Raw genomic sequence first — 22,211 nt, 5'->3', positions numbered from 1 at the left:
CCGCGCTTTGCATTGCGCAGACCTCGGACAGGTCTGATGTGCCTGTCCGAGAGGGATATAAAACTACAGTTTTGTTCTGAATAACAGAGTTCGCAGAAATATACAGTTATAAAAAATGTCCTTAATTCAGTAACCGGGTATACAATTTTCATATTTTTCGGGAGAGCTCGAGGACGAGAAGGCCTTGAACATGAAGGTACAGGCTAAAGTCCAACCAGAGCAATAACTAGTGCAGTAAACAAACAAACTGACTAAAAAAAAAACCTATATTATAAATAGTCCACAACCTATTATAACCTATATAGGCTTCGTCCCACCTATTCTGAAGACGCATGACTGTAAGAAACAGCCTTTTCTACAGTTACCCGGAGACAGTGACATATTATTCCTCCCGGTGAAATTAGCTGTATCCTAACTGTACTCTAGAGCTGCCGAATACAAACTTTTATGTTTTATTCACACCTGCTGCTTACGAAAAAACCAAAAGGAACTGCTGGCCTGGGCTTATTTCACAACTCTTCTTGGTCTCAGAGTTGTAATATTTTTGTCCAGGCTATAGGGGGCAGCATTACGCCATTCTGTGCAGACCACAGAAGAAGAAGAAAAAGACGGAAAAAGAAGAAGCCGAAGAAGAGCATCACAACAACCAGAGTTCTAGCTACATGAATGAACAATTAAGCTAACACGTTGTGCTTATTTGTTTTGTTTTTTAACCCCTGGCAAACAAATTAATTTATCGATACGTAGAAGCCGCCGTGAAGTTGTCGGCCTTTAAATTCATACATTCACAACAAGCTGCTGTCGGTTTGCAGGCAAACTGCCTGTAGCTAAGCGACAACAAAGAGACTACAGCTGTACGCCGTAGTCATTCTGTTAGCGTTGGTGCCAAAATTCTTTATTTTTCTCCATTCGTTTTCCTTCAAGTAGTCAGACTGACATGACGGGGATGGCTTCTCCAGAGAAGGCGTCAAGCTCAAAAAAGAAGGGCGAGAGAAAGTGTGCCACCAAAGAGGAGTACAGGCAACTGTCCAGCATCATGGGAGTCATGAACAATTTGAGAAAACAGGTGTGAGTGTGTGTGGGGGAGAGAGATAGGGAACACGAAGCAAAAGTACCAGGCTGAATATCTCTAAGAGGTCTTTACATTAGGCATTTCCTCTGTTCTGACACCTGATTACTGCGTGTGATTTCCAGGGTACTCTCTGTGATGTGACCCTGTTGGTTCAGGGAAAGCACTTCCTTGCCCACCGAGTGGTGCTTGCTGCTGCCAGCCACTTCTTTAGCCTCATGTTTACCAGTAAGTCTGACAAACACAAACCCAAGACCAATGGCTGCAGATTGAGAGAGCAAGAGTGTGGTTTCTTATTATATTTTAGAAGGTAGTAAATGCAGATATATGTTGCATAAATGATCAGAATTGTATATTCCTGTTTTTGGCTTTTAAAAGTTGAATGAGCAAAAGGAAAGAAATTTGGATGTAAAAATAGGTGCCAGAAGAGCATGTATTGCACCTCCACACCCCAAAGGCTGTGTCCTCACTGCAGAAAGCCTGAATATTTTACTGAGTGTCATCTGCCCACTCCTAATCTAATAAAGGCGAACATAGGAATTAGTCTATTTAAGTAAATTACATTGATTGCTCTTTTCTCAATAAAGATGGCACAAAAGCTAAAAGTTTATGATCACTCCTATCACGATTACAATGTGTTTTTATGCATAATCTATTTATTACTGCTTCCCATTTTGACACACTGACAGTGTTGTTGTCATGCAGTGCTAGTACACTAGTTATATTTGTGTCTGTTATATTTTCTTTACTTCTAGCCAGAATGATGGAGTCAATGTCCCACGAGGTGGAGCTCAGGAGTGCTGAGCCTGAGATCATTGAGCTGCTGATTGAATTTATCTACACTGCAAGGTAAGAATTGTGTATCAAATTAATTATTACACATAAAAAAACAGAACCATTTCTTATTGAGAGAGACATGTTTGTTTTTTGTTTGTGTGTGTGTCAGAATCTCTGTGAACAGCAGTAATGTCCAGTCACTGCTGGATGCGGCCAACCAGTATCAGATTGAACCTGTGAAGAAGATGTGTGTGGAGTTCCTTAAAGGACAGATTGATGCAACAAACTGCCTAGGTGAGTGCACAAATACAAATACAGACCTTCCACTTGTGTTACACATTATATTTACTTACTCTTGTTCTGTTCTCCTGTAGGCATTTCAGCCCTTGCAGACTGCATGGACTGTCCAGAGCTGAAGGCGGCTGCAGATGATTTTTTTCAGATTCACTTCACTGAAGTCTATAAATTGGATGAATTCCTGCAACTGGATGTTGCGCAGCTCACACATCTGCTGCACCAGGACAAACTCACCGTCCGTGCTGAGGCCCAGGCACGCGTGTATACATCCTTTAATTATATTTGTGCCAAAGAAGACGTCTGTCACCAAAAATTTGTTAACATGTTCTTCTGTTGCGTTGTGCTCAGATTTATGATGCTGCAGTGCGCTGGCTGAAGTATGATGTGTGTAACAGAAAGCAGTACATGGTGGAGGTGTTGGGGTGTGTTCGCTTTCCACTGGTTTCCAAAACATTCCTCTCCAAGACTGTCCAGGCCGAGCCCCTCATCCAGGACAATCCACAGTGCCTAAAGATGGTCATTGGTGAGCAGGAAGAGTCAAAAACACATGCACACATGTACAAATTCTACATTTCAAGTGAACAAAATGAGCAGACAAAGTTAACTGTCTCGTTCATGTGGATGGACAAAAAAAGCACAAGCAGTGGCACACACACTGGCAAAAATAAAGGTTTTAGGGATGTTTTATGAATGCATTAAAGGGAATAGTAACCCATTTATATGTAAGTATTTAGACTTCTCGTGTGGCACCCTTGGATCCAGTCTACTTGGAATTATCCTAGGGCCTTTGCTTTTGGAAGTTTCTTTAATATTTCTCAGCAGAATTATTCAGAAGGTTAGTTGCTCAGTGACTTATTTCCCCAAAGCACTGCACTTATCTGGTGCTTTTTGGTGAACTCCCTGCAGGCCTACCCTTGAGGTCTTAGCCACCTGTTTAACTAAGACGCTTTGTTTCACATTACTCAGGAGGACTGTTAGTTATTGCAAATTTCTTCCATTTAAGCATGGCTGAGGCTGCTTTTAGTGCTTTAAAAATATTTGTAATCCTTCCCCAGATCTATACTTTGGCACAGTCCTGTCTCACAGGTCTGCAGAGAGTTCAACTCAACTTCACCTCTTGGTTTTCAGACAGGTGTGAGACTTTAGTGATTGCGTCCAGTCCAATTATTTTATTGCTTGCAGAGGGACGAGTTAAATTGTATAAACCACTAACAAGTAGATTGCACCAGAGCTCATAATACTGAATACTTCAGTAAATGGGAAATTTAGTAACTCTTTTCTTTTACTTTGTCACTGTGGATTATTGCTTTTTGATTAATTGTGGAAAATAAATTCAGTCCAATTTTATCCTTTTTGTCTAACACCCTCTAAAACAAAATGTGAAATACTTGAAAGACTTGTTAATTCTATGCATGCCCTGGAGTCGTAGAAGTGCTGACTCTTAATCTAAATTATCTACATCATACATTATTATGATAGCAAAAGATAGATGTATAACATATATTGGGTATTTCATTACCTCAAAGAGTTGCTCGCTTTACCTGAGCACACACACAAAAAAAATTAACCAGTGCTTTTCTCCAAGGTGGGATGCGTTACCACCTGCTCTCCCTGGAAGACCGTGAAGACCTGGGAGAGAGCAGTCGGCCGCGACGCAAGAAGCACGACTACCGCATTGCTCTGTTTGGCGGCTCACAGCCTCAGTCCTGCCGCTACTTTAACCCGAAGGTACCGGGCTGCAAATGCTAATGAGTTATAGTCACAGGGGCAATCACACCAAAGAACAATTAAAGGGAGTGCAGATATGTGCTCTTGAGTATTACAGTATAATTAATAAGCTAAAGATAAGATTGTTTTTTTAAAAAAGGTTTTAATTTTGCAGACACCTAATCCATTCTTTGGTTCACAAAACACTGTATGAGACTTAAGTTTAGTCAGGTCTGTTGAAATCATATTTGTGAATGTTTACTATGGTTTTCCATACAGGACTCTAGCTGGACCGACATCCGCTGCCCCTTTGAAAAGCGCCGTGACGCCACAGCCGTCTTCTGGGACAACGTGGTTTACATTTTGGGTGGCTCACAGCTCTTTCCCATCAAGCGTATGGACTGCTACAACGTCTTGAAGGACAGCTGGTACTCCAAGCTGGGTCCACCCACACCTCGTGACAGTCTGGCTGCCTGCGCTGCCCAGGGAAAGATCTATACATCTGGGGGATCAGAAGTAGGTAAGCGTGTAGTGAGGGGAGAAAAGATTTAAAAATGAGGGACTCTGGGATCTTGTGCAACTACCCAAAGAGATGCGGACATGGGATGTGGAAAGTAAGCCGGTTTGTGCTACTATTATTACATTCTCTAAAAAAGTAGGAACATTTAAATAGCAAAGATGTCTTGTTAAAGCATAGATGATGATTCTTCACGGGTGACTGACCACCAACATGTGCCTACAGGCAGCTCAGCCCTGGACCTTTTCGAATGCTACGACACCAGGACAGAGTCGTGGCAGATCAAAACCAGTATGCTGATGGCGCGCTGCAGCCATGGATCCGTGGAGGCCAACGGGCTCATTTATGTTTGTGGAGGAACAGTGGGGAACAATGTCTCTGGCAGAGTGCTCAACAACTGTGAGGTCTACGACCCTAGCACACAACAGTGAGTCAAACAAACATATAACATACAACACTTCTTAACATGTCCATTTAAAGTCCCATTGGCCTGCTCCACTCAACTTTTACCTTTCACAGATGGAGGGAGTTATGTGGGATGAGAGAGGCCAGGAAGAACCACGGACTGGTGGTTGTAAACAACAGGATATATGCTGTTGGAGGGCAGGGAGCAATAGGTAATTCATCGACCCCCCAGATTTTCATACCGCCCATGCACTCCCCATCATTTTTTTCCTACCTTCAGTGGCCCTAATATGTCATCATATGCGCGACTGTCTGTGTGTGTGTGTGTTTCTAGGTGGACTGGACTCGGTTGAATACTATGATATTGCAACTAACGAGTGGCGTGGCGCTTCACCTATGCCGTGGCGAGGTGTAACTGTGAAGTGTGCGGCAGTTGGTGATATCATCTATGTGCTGGCAGGATTCCAAGGCGTGGGACGCCTTGGACACACCCTGGAATACCACACTGAAACTGACAGGTTGGGTTATTAACTGAACCCAAATAATACAATTTGATAAATAGATACTTTATCAGTCTTTATCAGTAGCATGTGACCAGCGCGTGACCACCTTCTTCATTGACATTTTAAATGATTTTCAAGTCTGGCTCTTTTAGTCATTAATTCCTTCATTGTTTTTGGTGGTTACTGTAGCTGTGTATATATCGCGAATAGGTGTAATAGCGTATTAGCTAATAATCATAAACATGCTGTTATTTGAGTTGCATTTCTTCACAAAACATTGTTGAATTCAGTCACCTGGGGAACACAGGCTGTAAATCTATACAGATAAGTAGTAACTAGTTTAAACGCTGAATCGAAATACTCTGATTTTTTTCTTCGCTCAGGTGGGTGACTTGCAACAAGGTGCGAGCGTTTCCCGTCACAAGCTGCCTGATCTGTGTGGTCGACACCTGCGGAGTCAACGAAGACGAAGACATGGACCTCATAGACTCTCAGCCACATGCTGCAGCCACTGCCTCTTCATCTTCCGCAGCCTCATCATCGTCATAGCAGTAGAGGTAGTTTAAGCGTACTCGTATATTGAGTTGTGATGCTTGTCGACAGTTCTGACAGCCAGTGAACTGATTTCTGTGGGCTTGTTTTTCAGAAAGGAGCTCATAGTAAGGGTTAGGCTGTAAAGTTGTTATGTTCTTTAACCAGTGAAGTAGGCAGTTTCCTTTTGGCCACTCCAAAATTTTATGTCCTAATTCTTTGGGCTGGACACTAATTTCATCTATCCATTCTCTGGATAGGTAGTAGGATTTAAAATTTGGGATTTAGATATTCATCTGAAGGCCCGTTAAAGTGCCTGCCAACAACTCTACGGACAATACTGCTGTCACACTGTTGACCTGTCTCTACCTACTGCTCAGTGAATGGCAGCAACAGTGAGAGAGCAGCAGGACTCGGTGACGAGCTGTGAGTAGTTTTTGTTTGCATCTTGTTGCCCAGACAGGGTCTGTGTTCTGGATGAGAGAAATGTTGCTTCTAACTTTGGTTTTGAATGTTTTAATTTACATGTAAATGTAGCTGAAATATTTTGGTTTATGTAAGGTCATTTTTGTTTGATGTTGCATGGATGGATGGATCCAGTTGGATCCAGTAATTCATTGAACAAACTGTAACTGTGCCTCCGTACACAACTCCAGTATATTTTGAATTAGACAGTCAAGATGATCAGAATGGCAGCCATAATTCAGAGGGGTTTACATTTTCATACATTGGAGCCTCTGAAAATGGCAGCCTAAGTAATTAACGTCAAACTTGGAGTCCATCTTTGTATTCGTGTATTTGTTTCTTTGACTGCACGCTCCTCTGAGACCATCAGGAGTTAAGCAACCAAACTTAGCACAGTGGTACAGCATAGGCCCCTAAACATATGTATTGATATCAGATATTTTGATCCCATCATGTTACCTACCAACCATCACCACCCCTTATTATTATACCATATAAAAGTATATCAATTTGCCAAAAGCACAAATAGGCCTGTACTGTATTTTTAATACTTGAATGAAAACCCTTTGGACTCACTGGCCGCCTGAAGAGCTTTTACTGATGCTTTTTCAGGCGTGATTGCAGCAACAAATGCTAGTTACCCTGGTCCATTTGCAGCCATACACGCCCATACTAACATTGCCTCCATCATCTTTGACAGATGATGTGGTACGGTTCATATCATGACCCGTTTCTCTCCTTCTCCATAGTTTTCTCTTCCCATCATTGTAGTACAAATTCATCTTGGTCTCATCTGTCCAAAGATTTATTTAGACCTGTACAGGCTCTTTTAGATGTTTTTAGCATAGTTTTCTTGACCTGTTTAGATTTTCTGAAGGAGTTTTTGTTAGCCACAGAAATAATTCTGTCATTGTTTCTGCTCTCTCTCCAATAGGTGTATTTTGGTGTTTCTGCCTCCTTCACTAGTATCAACATCTCTTTGGGCCTCATTATGTAAAAAAAACCCCAAAACAAAACAGTGAAGAGTAAAATACACATTTTGAGAATCAACTTTAGATATAATGACTGTGTCACATGTCATGAAATTGAAATGGAACAGGGCTCATCTAGTGATGATAGCCAATTGTCCAATTACTTTTTGAACCTCTAAAAAATGGGGGACTGTGCAAAAAAAATGCAATACCAAAACAGTTAATGCAAACTTTTTGTTAAACCCCCTGAATTAAACCTGAAGGCTTGAACCTCAGTCACATCTTGATTATTTGATTTATGTGGTGGTAGTGGTGTGCAGGAGCAAAGGTACATACATTTTGTCTTTATTCAACAAATTATGGACCTAACTGTAATTTTAAACACTTTTCTTTCTTTTCCAGTGCTCAGAAAATAGTATTTGAGGTACAAATTTTCAAGGGCCAGTGGGAAGTTTTCCCAAATTCATAGAAAAACAAAAGTTATGCTTTTTAATGTTCTTCTTAGTTTATGTGGTCTACTCTGTTTGCTTATCTTTTTATCACTTCTGTAGTTTGGCTGTGTACAGGAAGGTCCTGTTGATTCAAACCCAGGACCTTCTTGCTGTGAGGGGACAGTGCTAACAACTGCACTGCTGTGTCACCATTTCATATTGTATATTCACATGTGATTTTCTTGTTATGATGTAACTTTTTTTGCTGTTTGAATTTAATGCGTGTAAATCAGTTTGTGAAAGAAAAACAGTCAAATACTGGCTGGGTTTATATTTTATTTTATTTTGTTTGGTCCTTATACAAAACACTGTAAAATTAGATTTTTTTATAGGCTGTAAAATATGTTGTGTCAAAGTGTAGATACAGCATCTGTAAGTATTTAACTCTTTGCTGTGTGCTGATTTAACACTAGTGTTGCATCTTACTGTTCGGTAGCTTTGTGTTGTGCCTTTAAAGAGAAAGCGTTAACATTTTATTCTTAGCTATAAGCAGTTACAATTAAAACACATAGCTCAATGTGATGGTTTAAAAACAAGTTTCCATTTCTTTTCAAATACAAATATAATTAAAAATATAAGAGCACCAAGTTGGTGAAAGATAAGGCAGCTGCAATGAAATGAAGAAAATGTAAGATTTTATAAATTGCTCCAGACATTTTCATTAGCTGCCATACAACTTTCTGCTGATACTGACGAAAACTAGGATCTCTGTGACTGTTTAAATGTTGTGCTGGAATATGTAAATAAAACAGTGAAGCTGAAAACAAGTGCATTCATTAGAGTAAGATTAATTTGATAAAAGCTCACGATGCATAATGATGCTAAAATTGTGTAATTTGTGGAAAAACGGATGTTCTGATATGAACGTATGTCTTTACACACATTACTTGAGATGGCAATTCATAATTAAACATGATGACTAGAGGAAGTTAAATTAGTGCAACATACACAGTGGTAAACATTAAGAGCTGTCATTCTTCCCTGAGCAACTGTTGTAAACCACTGACAGGCCTTCCTTCATTTGGCCCCCTAGCAAGTGTTTTTTATCCATCTGTTAATTTTTCTGTCTTCCTATCAATAATCCTCATCGTCATCATCAGACTCTTCCTCGCTCATAAGGAGAGCAAACCGGTTGTTTATGTCATTAGCATCTCTCCCCCCTCCCTGAGCTCCTCTTCCTCTTCCACCTCTCCCTCTTCTTCCTCTTCCTCTCCCTCCCCGCCCTCTGCTTCTCCCCCTCCTCCCTGATTCTGAAGATGAGTGAGTGGCTTTGGAACTGCAGTTCCTCACAGCATTCAGCAGGGAGGAGTAGAGCTGCGCAGACAAAGATCCCCCGGGCAGCAGAGACTCAGCATCTCGGCCTCCTTTCAGATACCTGACGAGGCCGTGCACCAGCGTACCACTGAACAACCTGAGAGACACAGGGAGTGAGAGCAAGGCAACAAAGATGCACAAATGCACTCTAAAAAAATACTGTTTTCCATCATGGTATAACTGTGGACAGATATCACATATAATTATTATCACCCCATTTGTGTAAGCTTAGCAGAAAACCCTCAAACTCACTTCAAATGTAATTAAAGCTTTCTACATGTAAATCTAGAGATAATTCTCTTTTTCCTCACCAGCTCCTGTTTGTTGGTTGCACCTCTAGTTCTAATGCATACAGAGTACCATTTTCTTTGACTGTATGTCCCTGACACACAGTGCCTACCATGACAGATGAGGTTCTGGCAGCGGCAGCAGCAGTAGCTGATTTAGACAAAGTGCGCTCCAAAGGCAGGCCTGCCATTGGCTGAAACTGTGAGCCATTCCAATATCTACGCCCCGTCTCTCTCCTGGTCTCACACGTTGTCGATCCAGCCCTGCACACACTTTATGCTCCAGGGCCCAGTTTGGCTGCGGGACTGAAGTGTTTGAAAGCAAATACAAGCTTTTAGGTAATGACAAGAAAAAAAAACAAAACACAGTTTGCCTTGTTACTAAGGCATATTAATCTTTTTAACCATGTCGAAGAAACCAGGAGGAATACAATCCAACTAACCAGTGTGTTGGTAGTGGATAGCTCCAAGCTGTGTGTTCAAGAAGACCTCTCCATAAACCATGCCTAGGACCAAAGCTTGCACCTGGGGCTGTGAGGGTGTCGGTGTGGCCTCTCGAAACCAGAATCCTGTCACAGCTACAGCCAGCTGCAGGTGGAAAGGAACGAAAGCCAAGGCTGACTGGTTCACGCCCAAGACTTGTAACAGGGCACCAAGTCGGACTGCTGCAGGAGCCTGGAAAGAAATGTTAGAAAATACAATCAAATCATGTGGAAAACTTCTAATTCCAGACAGATGCAAAACAAATACTGATTCTGAGAAATGTTTACCTGACCAAGTCTATCAAGGTGTACATGGTTTCTGAGTGGAACTGCCTCCACTTCGTTCTTCCTCAAGTTCAGGTCCAAGCGATCATACTCTTCCACAGAAATGGGAGCACCCTGAGCCTGGACTGTTGATGAGCCAGCTGCTTGTTCCTTGCTAAATGCTGCATTTACGCTCTGACCCCTGCCTCCACACCCCCTTCCTCCTCGCCCTCTCCCACCTCTCATTCCCTGTCTGTTTTCTTGCATCCTCATATCTTGTATTTCGCCTCCTGGCCCCTTCATTGGCTGTGTACCTCCAACTCTTCCTTCAGTTACATTATCTTGAGATCTGTGCAGTAATATCCCGTATACAGCCTGCCGAATGGCTCTAGAACTACAGTGGCTGCTAGCTAGTTTGCTGTTCTCCACCTGTGGGATGAGAAGGACCCTGCGCATCACCAAAGCATCAAGCACCAAGGGAGGAAGCCGACCCTGAAGTGCTGCTGTCGACAGGCACTCCGGCAGCTGTGCCAGCCCGGAGGTCTGCCCTCCCTGAAATGCCTTACCTCCAGAAAACCAGCGGGCCACAGAGCTCGGAGCCTTGATATGGTACTCCTGCATACACGCCAGCAGCCTGGATGCGAGACCACCCTTCTGCCCTCTTTTGCCCTTACAGCCTTCCTCCCCCATTAGGCTGTTCACTTCTTCTAAGGCCTCAGCCACGGTTTTAAAAGAGGACAGCCAAAGAAGGAGGCCTTCAATACGAGAAGGGGGTGATCTACCTTTACCCCTGCCGCCACCTCTCCTTAACAGACTTGCATCTAACAGAGAAAGAAGGGTTTCAGTATCTTTTGGAGTTCCGTAGTCATTTCCAGTCAGAACAGCACATAAAGGGAGCAACTCGGGGTTCATGCCCCCGAACAAGCGACACAGGCCGGCAGTGGTGTAGCAGCGAGCTGAGATGTAGCGTTGCGAGGCTTTACCGTTAAGGTTGGTCCACTGGAAAAAACGGAATGGCAGATAACCTCCTAAGATCAGAAAACAATTGAGATAGATACCACATGAGAAAATACATACTGCAAAATACTGTTACCACCAAAGGACTATTTTGAATCTGTGTTAAAGTCCAGAGACTACCCACACCTGGAAGGTCAAAGATATAAAAGTCACTGTCATTTGTCAGCACTGGGCATTTCCACTCTTGTGCCAAGCACGCAATCTCCCAGTCAGCCTCAGCTGGACACTGGATGAGTGGGACTCCACTCTGGATGAGGACCTGAATGAAGACGTCTCTTGTAAGAATGGGGAGAACAGAGCCATTGCGGCCGTGAGAGAGGTTGTCTGCCTCTTTTATCTTGGACTGCAGGCGCTGGCGTAGAGTATCAAACTTCTTGTTACTGGGGTCCATCCCTAATAATAATTAAAAAGATAGGAAAACAGATGTTTGCAGGTGTTATAGCAATATATAATGTGAAAAGTGGTTTTTGCTTTAGGTTTGTGCAGATTAAAGATATAAGCAACAAAAGCAGTCATGAAAAGGTAAAGGATAAAAAATCTAATATAGTTTGATGATATAATGATTTAATAAGCTACAGACCTATCTGTTATTACAATGAAATTAATATAACAAAGATGACTGAAGGAAGTTAAGATGTCCTATTGAAATTAAGGGGAATGTTTACTAAATGAGGTGAGTACTTAAAAAAAATAAAAAATAAAATAATAATAATAATAATAATTTTAAGTTATCCCCTTTTTTAAATGTCTAGAAAAGTACATACTTGAAGCATCCTAACTTGACGGCCTTGTATAAAGCATCTTTACCTCCATCCAGAACCACATATGGCTGGATGTTACAGGTTGCCAGTGCAGTGAGGAACTGGGTGAGCAGGGAAGCAAAGGCATCGTAGTCCCCTCCATGCAGCTGATCCAATCCGTGGTTAAAGTACAGGCGGAAATAAAGACTGCAGCCATCGATAACGAGCCGACTGTCCCTGAACTTCACATCTTGTAGGAAGTGTCTGTTCCCCTCCACAAAGGTCGTCAGACCATGGACACCCATTACATCTCAGGGCCTGGGACGAGTCCCTAGAGTGAGATGATTTATAAGATAATGGTACTCACGATGGTTAAAATGCACGAAAGCCAATTTCTGTACGCTTCTGTCCAGATATTGCAATCATGCAAAAAACGGAAGGTAACTGCCAGAAAATGACAGGAGTCACAGTTCGCTCCAATGTGAAATAACAGACACAGAGACTGTCGGCTGGAAAATTATGACTCACTGCAAGTTATTGCAACATAAAACTCTGAGTAACTGATGACAAATGACATTCAGAATTACCCATATTTAGTAGAGCAGTAAATGTTTACGAGTTGTACTAACCAATGACACTTTCTTCTCTTTACTTGCTTGAGTGTTTTTCTGTCTTGCGCAGTTCCTTCCTTGTACTTCAAAATAAAGTTCCTGGCTAGTAACAAACGTGTGTATTCTATTGTAAACACGATAATATTTAATTTTCCTCTATATAAAAAAATCAGCAAAGAACACGCGCAAATAAAGCCACAACACTGTAGAGAATAATGACAGTTACATTTTAATTAATTTGAAAAGCCTTACGCTGAATTGCGTTTGCGTTCTCGCGAGAGAACACGAGAACGCAAACGCTAGCGAGCGCGCTAGCCAGTTTTGTTCTCACGTTTGAAAAATAATTACGTTTTATTACGACCACAATGTCCGGAGGAACAAACCTCGGGATTCCCGGGACAAGCCAAGCCACCCCCGGTGCATTTGCACACCGAAAAAAAGACAGCAGCCCGTCCGCTAGGTTTTGGGAGAGTCCGGATACTTTAGCCCAGCTGGAAGTGGTGCGACAGTGGATCGGGAAGCACTACAAAAAGGTACTTAGCCGACCAGGAAGCTAAGCAAGATGCTAGCCGCTCCCCCTCCCTGTTAGCAAGCCCAGTGGGTCACAGCGTAAACAAACGGTTACGTGTTCACACTGGCTGTGTAGATATAGAGAAATTAAGTCAACGGACCCTGCACAACAGCAAAAATATACAAAAGTGAAGTGCAAATGTAGCGCAGTCGTATCACATGTAAATACAGCCCTAAGCTTGTGTATATAATAGAGTATTGAGTAGCACGATAAATAAAAATTCTACTCCTATCTAATTTCAAACCCTCTCTGTTTGTTAGTATGTTCTGGCGGATGCCCCATCTTGCCAGGTCCTGGCTGCAGTCACCCTGCAGCTTCTCCAGTTCCAAGAGGATGCATTTGGCCGACAAGCTACCAGCCCTGCACTCACCAAGCTGCCTGTGAGTCTATCTCTCACTGTCTATCTGATTGTCGTCACAAGTGACTTTAAAATGCCTGATAGAATTGGCTTGTAAGTCGCTGTAAGTGTCTAACTTTGGCTTTGTAGTGTACTTGGAGTATTAAAGTAGTAGTAGACTGATTATTGATTGATGAGTTTAAAACTGTGGAAGCAAATACTTGCCTCTAAGTATGCGTGACACTTAATAGTGAAGAGGATAAAAAAACAACAACGCATAAATGTGAAAGTTGTTCATGGCCATGACCCAAACCCAGAAGAAAACCTTGTTGATTTCTCTACAGGCACAGTGCTTCCTTGACTTGCGACCAGGGGGTGGACTCTGCCACATTCTTGGCACTGCTTACAAGTTCAAGTTTGATCAGGGCTGGTGGGTAGTTTCCTAATATGATCCCTCACAGATCTCATTTGCTTCCACCTGTGTCCTTAATATCGCTTTGTTCCCTACCTATTTTCACACAGGCGAAGGTTTGACTTACAGAATCCATCAAGGACTGAGAGGAACGTGGAGATGTTTGGTACAATTGAAAAAGCACTGATCCAGGTGAAAACCGCAAATCTCAATACACACAACTGCACACACATACACACCAAGGACTCTTCCTTTACGAACTTGAATATTTGTCACAACAGAACAACTGCATGTCATTGCCTGTCGTATATCTGGACCCTACACTGGATCAGGATCTGGCCGGCAGACTAACTGGCATCATCACCAAACATCAGGTAAAGTACTGCAAATAAGCAGGAGATTATTTGTAGCGAGATTAAATGTATGTAGCTCTGATACAGTAGTTGGATTTCAGTGCTACTGATTCACAGTTTGTCTCCCTTCAGGGTACTGTCACCGAGGACAGAACGCTTGCCAGTCATCACATATACCCCTGCCCTCCCTCGACAGAGGAAGGTTAGTTAAAGTTTGTACGTGTATATGTGTTTGCTGATGTTATGATGCCTACCACTTAGCTTAAATACATTTTGTATACACATCTGGTTTTAGATGAGTGGATGCGTCCTGTCATGCGGAAAGACAAGCATGTCTTGGTACACTGGGGCATGCACCCTGACAGGTACCGCAAGCGCACACACACACACACACACAAAGGTGCTCACACACAACACTTGACCAGCATCAAGTGACAACGGCTCTTGTCTCTTACAGTTATGATAGTTGGCTGTCATCGAGTGATGTTGAGGGAGAGGTTGAAGAGCTGCCACATCCAGAAAGGCCCTGGAGGGTTAGTATGGCACCACATACATCATGCTGTCAGGAGTTAGTTACTGCTGCAGTTACTGAGTGATGTTTGTCTTCAGTTTTCTTTGTCAGACAGAATGTGATTGTCAGCGGGGACATTAAGGAACCACGCGTACTATAAATAATAGAGGATTTTATATAATGTCTAAAAAATTTACAGAAATTTTACAGCTGACTGAATCCTATTCATTTAGCATGCTCTGTATTCCTTTCTGACACTTGATGAGATACAGAAGTATGCACACACTCACTCATTAATATTCAATTTGTGTGGGTGGGTGTGTGTGTGCGTGCGTGTTCTCCAGGTCCATGCTGGTTGGATTCTGGACACGGATGTTTTCAACGAATGGATGAATGAGGAAGACTACTGTGTTGACGAAAGGAATGTGCCAGTCATCCTCCGGCAGCGTATTCACCTCCAAGACGACCAGGTTTGTGTGAAGCAGTAAAAATGGCACTGGTCTGTAGGCTTAGGAAGGGGTTCCCCTTTTATTAATGTGCGCATATGTTTTAACAGTTTGATCAACTGCAAAAAGCAGGTTTTATTCTGTTGTGTGATTCTTTTGTTCTCAGAATTGTAAGCAGAAACGCTTCTTTTCCCATTTCAGACAATTAGCAGTGTTTTTCAGCTGTCAGCTTCACAAAGTTGCAAATCCTGCTCTTTTTTTTCCAAATAGTCTCTATTCCGTTTTTAGTTTTTCTCCATCTGCCTCTAACCCTTTGTTACAGGATCCAAAGTCTACACCCTCCAAAAAGAGAAGGCGCTCCCCATCCCCTCCCTCCTCTGAAGGCAGGAAGAAAGGAAAGAAAGGGTAAGACATAGGTGTTTCTTGTAATAAGGGGCTTTGCTTTAGGTTTGTCATAAAAGGTATCACAGTTGATTTGTGTGCTCACACACAGGAGAAGGCGTGGACAACAGGACGAAGAGCCAGAAGAGGACCTGACCAAAGACATGGAAGACCCAACTCCTGTGCCTAACATGGAGGAGGTCATACTACCCAAGAATGGTGAAACTCTTGAAGACAGTGTCCAAAACTCATTAAAAATGTATCAATTTCCTTTAAAGTGTTTAAATGTGTTTAATATTTTCTTATCCGATCTATGTAGTCAACCTTAAGAAAGACAGTGAGAACACTCCAGTGAAAGGAGGGATCATGGCTGACCTAGGTACGCATGCTTGTGCCATCATAAATATATACAGAGAAGTCTTGAAACATTAAAATATTTTTTAAAAATATGGCATTCTTATGTTTATGTGTGATTTTTGTTTTTTTACATCCTTGTAACCACTGTCTCCTTTTCAGATGACCAGGAGGATGATTTCCCAGGACGGGTAAATATGATGTCATTTCTCTCACTTAAAACGTTTCTAATTGTAGGAATGTTGGATTGTTTAGTTTCCAGATTTGAAAAAGTAATCTTTCTCTGTGTATTCCTCGTCTCTCTTTAGGAAGATGAGGATGGAAGAGGAGAGATCCCACGCTTATCAGAGGGAGAGGAAAACATCACAGAACAAACACATCACATAATAATACCGAGCTACACATCGTGGTTCAATTACAACTGGTAAGAATATGTATTTACATTTACCTGTATGCTGAACCTCTTAATTTTATTCAAAAGACCTAAAAGCTCCCTGTGCATCTTGTCCAGCATTCACTCGATAGAGAAACGTGCACTCCCTGAATTCTTCAATGGGAAGAACAAGTCAAAAACTCCTGAAATGTGAGTACTGCTGATGTTTAGACTTTACCGCTATTACAGATGATGGAGAATGCCTCAGTATAGCTTTCTTTACACCTTTGCAGCTACCTGGCATATCGTAACTTCATGATCGACACGTACCGGCTGAACCCCCAGGAATACCTCAGTTCAACATCCTGTAGACGCAACCTGACTGGAGACGTTTGTGCCCTCATAAGGTATAACTTTGTGCGTGTGGGTGTTTGCTGTCATGTGTGTCTGCTGCATCTGCTAAATTAGGTTTAGTGTGTAGGTGTTCATCTGTGAATGTGTTAGTAAATTAAATCTGTTAATGCTGGAAAGGAGCAGTAAGCGGTATATGGTGTAGTTAATGATTCTGTAGTTGATAAGCATTTGTGTCTGACACATGTTGAGTTTGTTAATGACTTTACATGTGTTTGAGCTATGGGGGCTGTTCCAGCTACAGCAGATTAAAATTAATATGAAACAAATGTTCGTGTCCAGGGTTCATGCATTTCTGGAGCAGTGGGGTTTGATTAACTACCAAGTGGATGCAGAGAGCAGGCCTCTCCCTATGGGACCTCCACCCACCCCTCACTTCAACGTACTCGCTGACACGCCATCTGGGCTGGCCCCCCTGCAACACAAACCGCTACAGGTTTGTCGTGTTGCTGTTGCGCAAAGCACAGACAAGTTTAAAACACAGTTTTTGTCATGTGAAACATTTCCCGACAAACTCTTACTTATTTCCACAGGTGTCAGCTTCACAGCACATGTTGTATTTCCCAGAAAAGAGCAGAGAGAAACCTTCAGACTGCCAAAACTTTGGTCTGCGTACTGACATCTACGCCAAGAAACACCCTAAGGTCTTACACTGTTAATACAAAAATTTAAAAAAGAGTTTATAATGATGCTTACAGTAAAAAGCAACTACAGTTCAGTACAAGTCTTGATCCAGTTTTCATTTCTTTGTGTTGTGCTTCCATGGTGCCAGATTTTCTTGTAATTTCTTTTAAAGTCTTGAGAAATAGTTCTCCAGACTTTCTGTCCAAAGTTCTCTTTGGAAAGTGGATACTTTTTCAGCCATTTTCAGTCCAGTCCTCTTACCTGATTATTTTTAGAGCATTTTTAAGGCACTTAAACCACTTGACATATGAATAATAAAAAGGCACCAAACTCATGGGATGAACCAGTGTTGTGTCTGCACATGACAGACACTTCTAAATTGTATCTTTAAGCACTTTGTGTCTTGCAGCCTGACACAAAAATACAGAATTTGTTCTCATTTCTTTAGTTGAATCTGTGAAAAATGTCAAAGATAACACAGCTTGACAGGCATAAAATAGTATTTTTACACTAACAAGGTGATTCTGAAAGAGCTTTTAGCTGATGAATTGGCGTTTCAAAGCATCGTGTGCAGCGTGCCCTTAAAGAAATTGAGCAGAGAGAACAGAACAAAATGCAGCAAACATCCAAAGAAGAGCTCTAAATGTCCTTCGAGAAGCCTGGAGAATTATTTTTTAACACTACTTAAATAGACCGCCGGCCGTCATTATGAGATTCGTCAATCGGAAGAACAAGGTCGCACTGCTGAAACAACTGCAAGAAAGCTGCCTAAGAGAGTTCAGGGTGTGTTAAAGAATAAAGGTGGTCATACCAAATATAAACTTTGAAGCTCATCAGAATTGTACAAAGTCAGTTTTTCCATGCATGTATACATGTTTTAATAAATCACTGCACCCACATCCCATTTTCCTAGCAAACTATTAAAAAAAGTGTAGCTCAAGACTTTTGCAGAGTGCTATAAATCTTGAGGATGCGTCTTAATTTGAGAGGTTTGTTTAACAGCAAGTCTCAAAATTCCTTAAAAGAGACACTGTTCCACTGTGTCTCATAGAATAGACCAGAATGTGTTTTATAACTTTTATAACAGGCTTTATTCTTAAATTATTGTCATATTTGTGATACTTGTCTCAGACTAAAGGAGCGAGTGCAGGAAGAGAGTGGACAGAGCAGGAGACTCTTTTGCTGTTAGAGGTAAGACCAGTAACTTTATCGTCACATGCATTTTGCATTTTTTATTTATGAGATCTTTTATGTAATGAGATCTTTTACGTGAGCCCTTAAGCCTTGTTTGTCTTGGTCTCTCTATCACCACCTCTACGTTTCTCAGGCCTTAGAGGTTTACCGAGATGACTGGAACAAAGTTTCAGAGCACGTGGGCTCCAGAACGCAGGACGAATGTATCCTCCACTTCCTCCGTCTGCCGATAGAAGACCCTTACTTAGAAGACTCTTCGGCCTCTCTTGGTCCATTGGCATATCAGCCTGTGCCTTTCAGCCAATCAGAGAACCCTGTTATGAGCACCGTGGCCTTTCTGGCATCTGTGGTGGATCCTCGTGTGGCATCAGCCGCAGCTAAGGCAGCACTGGGTAAGACTACAGAGGGAAGAAGGTTCATTTCTGTGTAATCTAGGTTTTTAAGAACCTCTGAGATAGTATATGGTATACACAATGTTTGCAAAAAGGGGAAATGTGTGTTGTGACTGTTGCTTTCTGCTTTCAGAGGAGTTTTCTAAAGTGCAGGAGGAATCGACAGAAAAAGCCTCTGAAATGTTGAACCAGCCAGAAAAAAATGGTAATGCTGAAATATAGAAAGGCAAAACTGCACATTACTCTCTCACTGTGCTGTCATAATGTAACATTTTATTGCTTTGTATCTTATAGAATCGGTAGATGCAGAAAAACTTGAGCCAAATTCTACCCTTCATCAGGTAATGCACCAGTAGGAGCTCAGAGAGAGTTTATTATGTGTGCTGGTGGAGTATGTTGCTTAACTTGAGCGTGTGTTTGCATTTCAGGTTACTGTGAGGACTGATGGGCTCCAGGTGGAACCCAGCGTGCCAAAAGTGGAGGGAGTCAAAAGAGAAAATGCTGAAAATATACTTGCTGAGGAGAGAGATGGTACATCAATATGTGCACTACAGTGAATATACATCGTATGTATGCATATGCACATCAGCGGCTCTAATAACGAAATTTTCTCGTGTGCGCTTCAGCAAGGGGAGATGGCGACGAGAACGCAGGCCGGCGGGAGGGGGATGGGGACGACGGGAGGAGAGTGATGGAGCTGGAGCTGGTGGAGGGCAGCGTTGCCACGGCAGCAGCAGCAGCTCTGTCCTCGGCTGCCACGAAGGCCAAGGTAAAGCCCACCCACTGGCTTAAAATCCAACCAATCGCGCATATATAAACTGAAGAAATGCTTAAGTGGAGGGTTTAGGTTTTTTTTTTTCATTTATTCCACAGGTTTCCTAGCAACCAAAACAGATGTAAAATATCTTGAAGGTTACTTGAAGGAAACTCTCCCACTTTGCATATAATTGATTGGGGGTATATAAAGAATATACTGTATATTTCCCAGTGTTTGTCTCCACTTCCTGTGGTTGTTTTTCCTGTGCTACATTCTTAGCTATTACAACCACCATACCAACTATTGTTGTCTTCTATCACTGTCTTTTTTTACTCTGTATTTGAAGCATTTGGCAGCAGTAGAAGAGAGAAAGATCAAGTCGCTGGTTGCTCTTCTGGTGGAGACCCAGATGAAGAAGCTGGAGATCAAGTTGAGACACTTTGAAGAACTTGAAACCATCATGGACCGCGAGAAAGAGGCTGTGAGTGATAACGATGTCTTCTATTATATAGTGAAAACCAAAACAGGGAAACTTTACATAAATACTCCCTGTCTTGTTGCTCATTTGTGAGCTGTTACTCCACACTCCAGTAGATCTCTGAAAGGTTTGTGTCCACATAGAACCCAAAGACAATACTTAACACCTGTGCATATGTGTGTCCCATGCAGTTAGAGCAGCAGCGGCAACAGCTGCTGACGGAAAGACAGACTTTCCACACCGAGCAGCTGAAGCAGGTGGAGATGAAGGTTCGCCAGCAGAGGGAGCAGCAGGGGCAGCCGGGTTACACAATGCAGCATTCAGGTCTGGACATGGACACCGAAACCTAAGCATCCTATAAGTCTATAAATATGGTTAACCCTTCAATTCTTTATATAAAACACATAACATGATCACATTGTAAGGTGCATCCACTGTCACTTAGAAATCAGTGTTCAGTCCTGTCTGTTAGTCTGCCGTTGAATTTTAATCCTTTTTCCTCCCTAGGCCAGTCCATTCCTAACCGAATGATGCCTGCAGGAGGAAATGCGCAATCGATGGCCCCTCGACACCCTGGAGCTCCAAATGGCATGTGTGAGTGTTTTCAGCTGTTGTCCTAGATTTATTATTTTATATTATTTCGGAGTGTACTGACATAAAGTTTTTCTGTCACGGTCTCAGACCCATCCTCACAACCTGATGGGATAGCACCAGCTCCCACCGGTCCTCCATCATCCAGTCACAGCTGAACTCATCAGAAAACAGCACGTGCAGGTGTGAATACATCAGTCCTCTTTCAGTCTAAACCAAGTATCTGGAACAGCTGCTCACAATTAAACTCTGCAACGCTTCAGTAGTTTCATTTCAACACTGAAGGATTCACAAACAGGTAGACTCAGTTGATATGTATTTGTTCAACAGCGCAGCTCATCCACTCTTTGTGAACTGTTTGTGCTCTGATGTCAGAGTTGAGAAATCTGTAGATTGAACTCTGCTCATTAAAGTTTCTTTTTTATGAAACAGTTTTGTTGAGCTTTTGTCCTCGTTCAGCTGGTTTCATTGTGTCTTTGTGCTATTTGCAGTGGTCCACCTTCCAATCCAATGGCATGTTGGCGGTACACATTTGCCAGAATATTTCAAATTAAATTACAGCCTGTGATTTGAGCTTTGAAATCATTATCATTACGTGTATTGGGGGGGGGGAGTCTTCCCACACAGCCATCTCTAGAGTTAACAAAAAATGGTTAAAAAGGAGAAAAAAAAAGAAAATATCCACTGAGTGGCAGTTCTCTGGGTGGAAACGCCTCGTCTGCTTTGAATAATGAGGTAATAATGAAGAAAGTGGCCAGACTGATTCAAGCTTATAGGAAGGATGCAACTCAAATTACTCACTACAACCAAGTTATACAGAAGAGCGTCACTGAATACACATGTTGAACCTTGAGGCAGAGGGGCTACAGCAGCAGGAGACCACACCAGGTTCCACTCCTGCCAGACAAGAACAGGAAACTGAAGCTGCGCTTGATAAAGGGGCATATCACAAAGTTTAATTCAGCTGGTTTCTAGATATGTTACATGTTTTTATATGATTGATAATTATGTTAAAGCTGGATCAAATTATGTATGTATTAATTTAACCTGATCACCTGAATTCTACAGTCCCACAATGCTGGCAGAGATTTAAGAGTCAGTGATGGCTGTTCTGTGTTCGTGTGTATCATAAAGAAAGTGCACACATCATCTTCCAGTTAAAGGCATCTGCATGGTAGAAATAATGAAGCCTATAGGAGATCTCTAACAACACTGCAGTGGCTGCGACCTTTTTTTCTCTCTTTGCATTTAGATAAAATAATTCTCTCGGTGAGTGAAACTGCTTTTGCTGTTTCTCTGGCGATGTTTTGTTAGTGCGTAGGAGTCGGATGTTTGCATTCACTTGCCTTGTAATTTGTAATATATGTCAGGTGTATTTGTTTGTTTACTTTTTATATTGTTATGTGGTATACTTGTAATTTCTGCTGCCAGGTCTCTCTTGGAAAAATGAATTTTGTAATCTCAGTGAGGCTTCTACCTGGTTAAATAAAGGATATATCCATCCTCTTCCACTTAGGATAAGTGGAAGAGGATGGATATATCCAGACCCCCCGTGACCTTCTTCTACTTGGAAGAGGG

General features: G+C 42.1%; 3 protein-coding genes across 5 annotated transcripts; 2 read left to right on the top strand and 1 right to left on the bottom strand.

The window, feature by feature from the left end:
- The first annotated feature begins 586 nt into the window (after positions 1-586).
- Positions 587-8,482, top strand: LOC100693431 (kelch-like family member 7). The gene is made up of 12 exons (XM_003444115.5): positions 587-1,066; positions 1,195-1,297; positions 1,825-1,918; positions 2,016-2,140; positions 2,221-2,396; positions 2,492-2,666; positions 3,729-3,871; positions 4,130-4,370; positions 4,593-4,794; positions 4,887-4,984; positions 5,107-5,290; positions 5,659-8,482. The coding sequence occupies exons 1-12, from the start codon at positions 938-940 to the stop codon at positions 5,822-5,824; spliced, it is 1,836 nt and encodes a 611-aa protein (XP_003444163.1). The 5' UTR covers positions 587-937; the 3' UTR covers positions 5,825-8,482.
- A 54-nt stretch (positions 8,483-8,536) lies between these two features.
- aste1b (asteroid homolog 1b) lies at positions 8,537-12,967 on the bottom strand. Of its 3 annotated transcripts, none has more exons than XM_013270685.3 (7): positions 12,832-12,967; positions 11,905-12,168; positions 11,224-11,490; positions 10,105-11,108; positions 9,778-10,009; positions 9,448-9,640; positions 8,537-9,144 (listed from the first exon to the last, which is right to left on the bottom strand). In XM_013270685.3, exons 2-7 carry the CDS (start codon positions 12,140-12,142, stop codon positions 8,808-8,810), a joined length of 2,271 nt encoding a protein of 756 aa, XP_013126139.1. In that variant the 5' UTR covers positions 12,143-12,168; positions 12,832-12,967; the 3' UTR covers positions 8,537-8,807. The 3 variants fall into 3 exon arrangements, with proteins under 3 accessions (XP_013126139.1, XP_025757920.1, XP_025757921.1); XM_025902135.1 differs by lacking the exon at positions 12,832-12,967 and adding an exon at positions 12,467-12,557; XM_025902136.1 differs by lacking the exon at positions 12,832-12,967 and adding an exon at positions 12,425-12,515.
- smarcc1b (SWI/SNF related BAF chromatin remodeling complex subunit C1b) lies at positions 12,609-20,987 on the top strand. Its single transcript, XM_005478650.4, has 28 exons — positions 12,609-12,981; positions 13,280-13,399; positions 13,701-13,786; positions 13,879-13,960; positions 14,050-14,142; positions 14,254-14,323; positions 14,417-14,486; positions 14,579-14,654; positions 14,977-15,102; positions 15,401-15,483; positions 15,572-15,678; positions 15,779-15,838; positions 15,976-16,004; positions 16,122-16,237; positions 16,325-16,396; positions 16,480-16,593; positions 16,880-17,033; positions 17,131-17,241; positions 18,353-18,412; positions 18,549-18,807; positions 18,941-19,012; positions 19,102-19,148; positions 19,236-19,338; positions 19,434-19,576; positions 19,911-20,045; positions 20,234-20,366; positions 20,550-20,636; positions 20,724-20,987. The coding sequence occupies exons 1-28, from the start codon at positions 12,814-12,816 to the stop codon at positions 20,789-20,791; spliced, it is 2,844 nt and encodes a 947-aa protein (XP_005478707.1). The 5' UTR covers positions 12,609-12,813; the 3' UTR covers positions 20,792-20,987.
- Positions 20,988-22,211: the final 1,224 nt, after the last annotated feature.

The sequence above is a fragment of the Oreochromis niloticus genome, linkage group LG22 (genome assembly GCF_001858045.2).
Source record: "Oreochromis niloticus isolate F11D_XX linkage group LG22, O_niloticus_UMD_NMBU, whole genome shotgun sequence".
Classification (NCBI taxonomy): Eukaryota; Metazoa; Chordata; class Actinopteri; order Cichliformes; family Cichlidae; genus Oreochromis; species Oreochromis niloticus.
The sequence above is the reverse complement of the archived record's forward strand: the minus strand, read 5'-3'. Positions and strand labels throughout refer to the sequence as shown.

Coding starts and splice junctions, on each gene's coding strand:
- LOC100693431 (XM_003444115.5), top strand. CDS start 938: ATGACGGGGATGGCTTCTCCAGAGAAGGCGTCAAGCTCAAAAAAGAAG. Junction 2,141..2,220: donor TGATGCAACAAACTGCCTAG/GTGAGTGCACAA, acceptor GTTCTCCTGTAG/GCATTTCAGCCCTTGCAGAC. Junction 2,397..2,491: donor CCGTCCGTGCTGAGGCCCAG/GCACGCGTGTAT, acceptor CGTTGTGCTCAG/ATTTATGATGCTGCAGTGCG.
- aste1b (XM_013270685.3), bottom strand. CDS start 12,142: ATGGGTGTCCATGGTCTGACGACCTTTGTGGAGGGGAACAGACACTTC. Junction 11,491..11,904: donor ATATGTGGTTCTGGATGGAG/GTAAAGATGCTT, acceptor AATTATTATTAG/GGATGGACCCCAGTAACAAG. Junction 10,010..10,104: donor ACCTTGATAGACTTGGTCAG/GTAAACATTTCT, acceptor ATTTCTTTCCAG/GCTCCTGCAGCAGTCCGACT.
- smarcc1b (XM_005478650.4), top strand. CDS start 12,814: ATGTCCGGAGGAACAAACCTCGGGATTCCCGGGACAAGCCAAGCCACC. Junction 14,143..14,253: donor GCATCATCACCAAACATCAG/GTAAAGTACTGC, acceptor GTCTCCCTTCAG/GGTACTGTCACCGAGGACAG. Junction 18,413..18,548: donor AGACTCTTTTGCTGTTAGAG/GTAAGACCAGTA, acceptor TACGTTTCTCAG/GCCTTAGAGGTTTACCGAGA.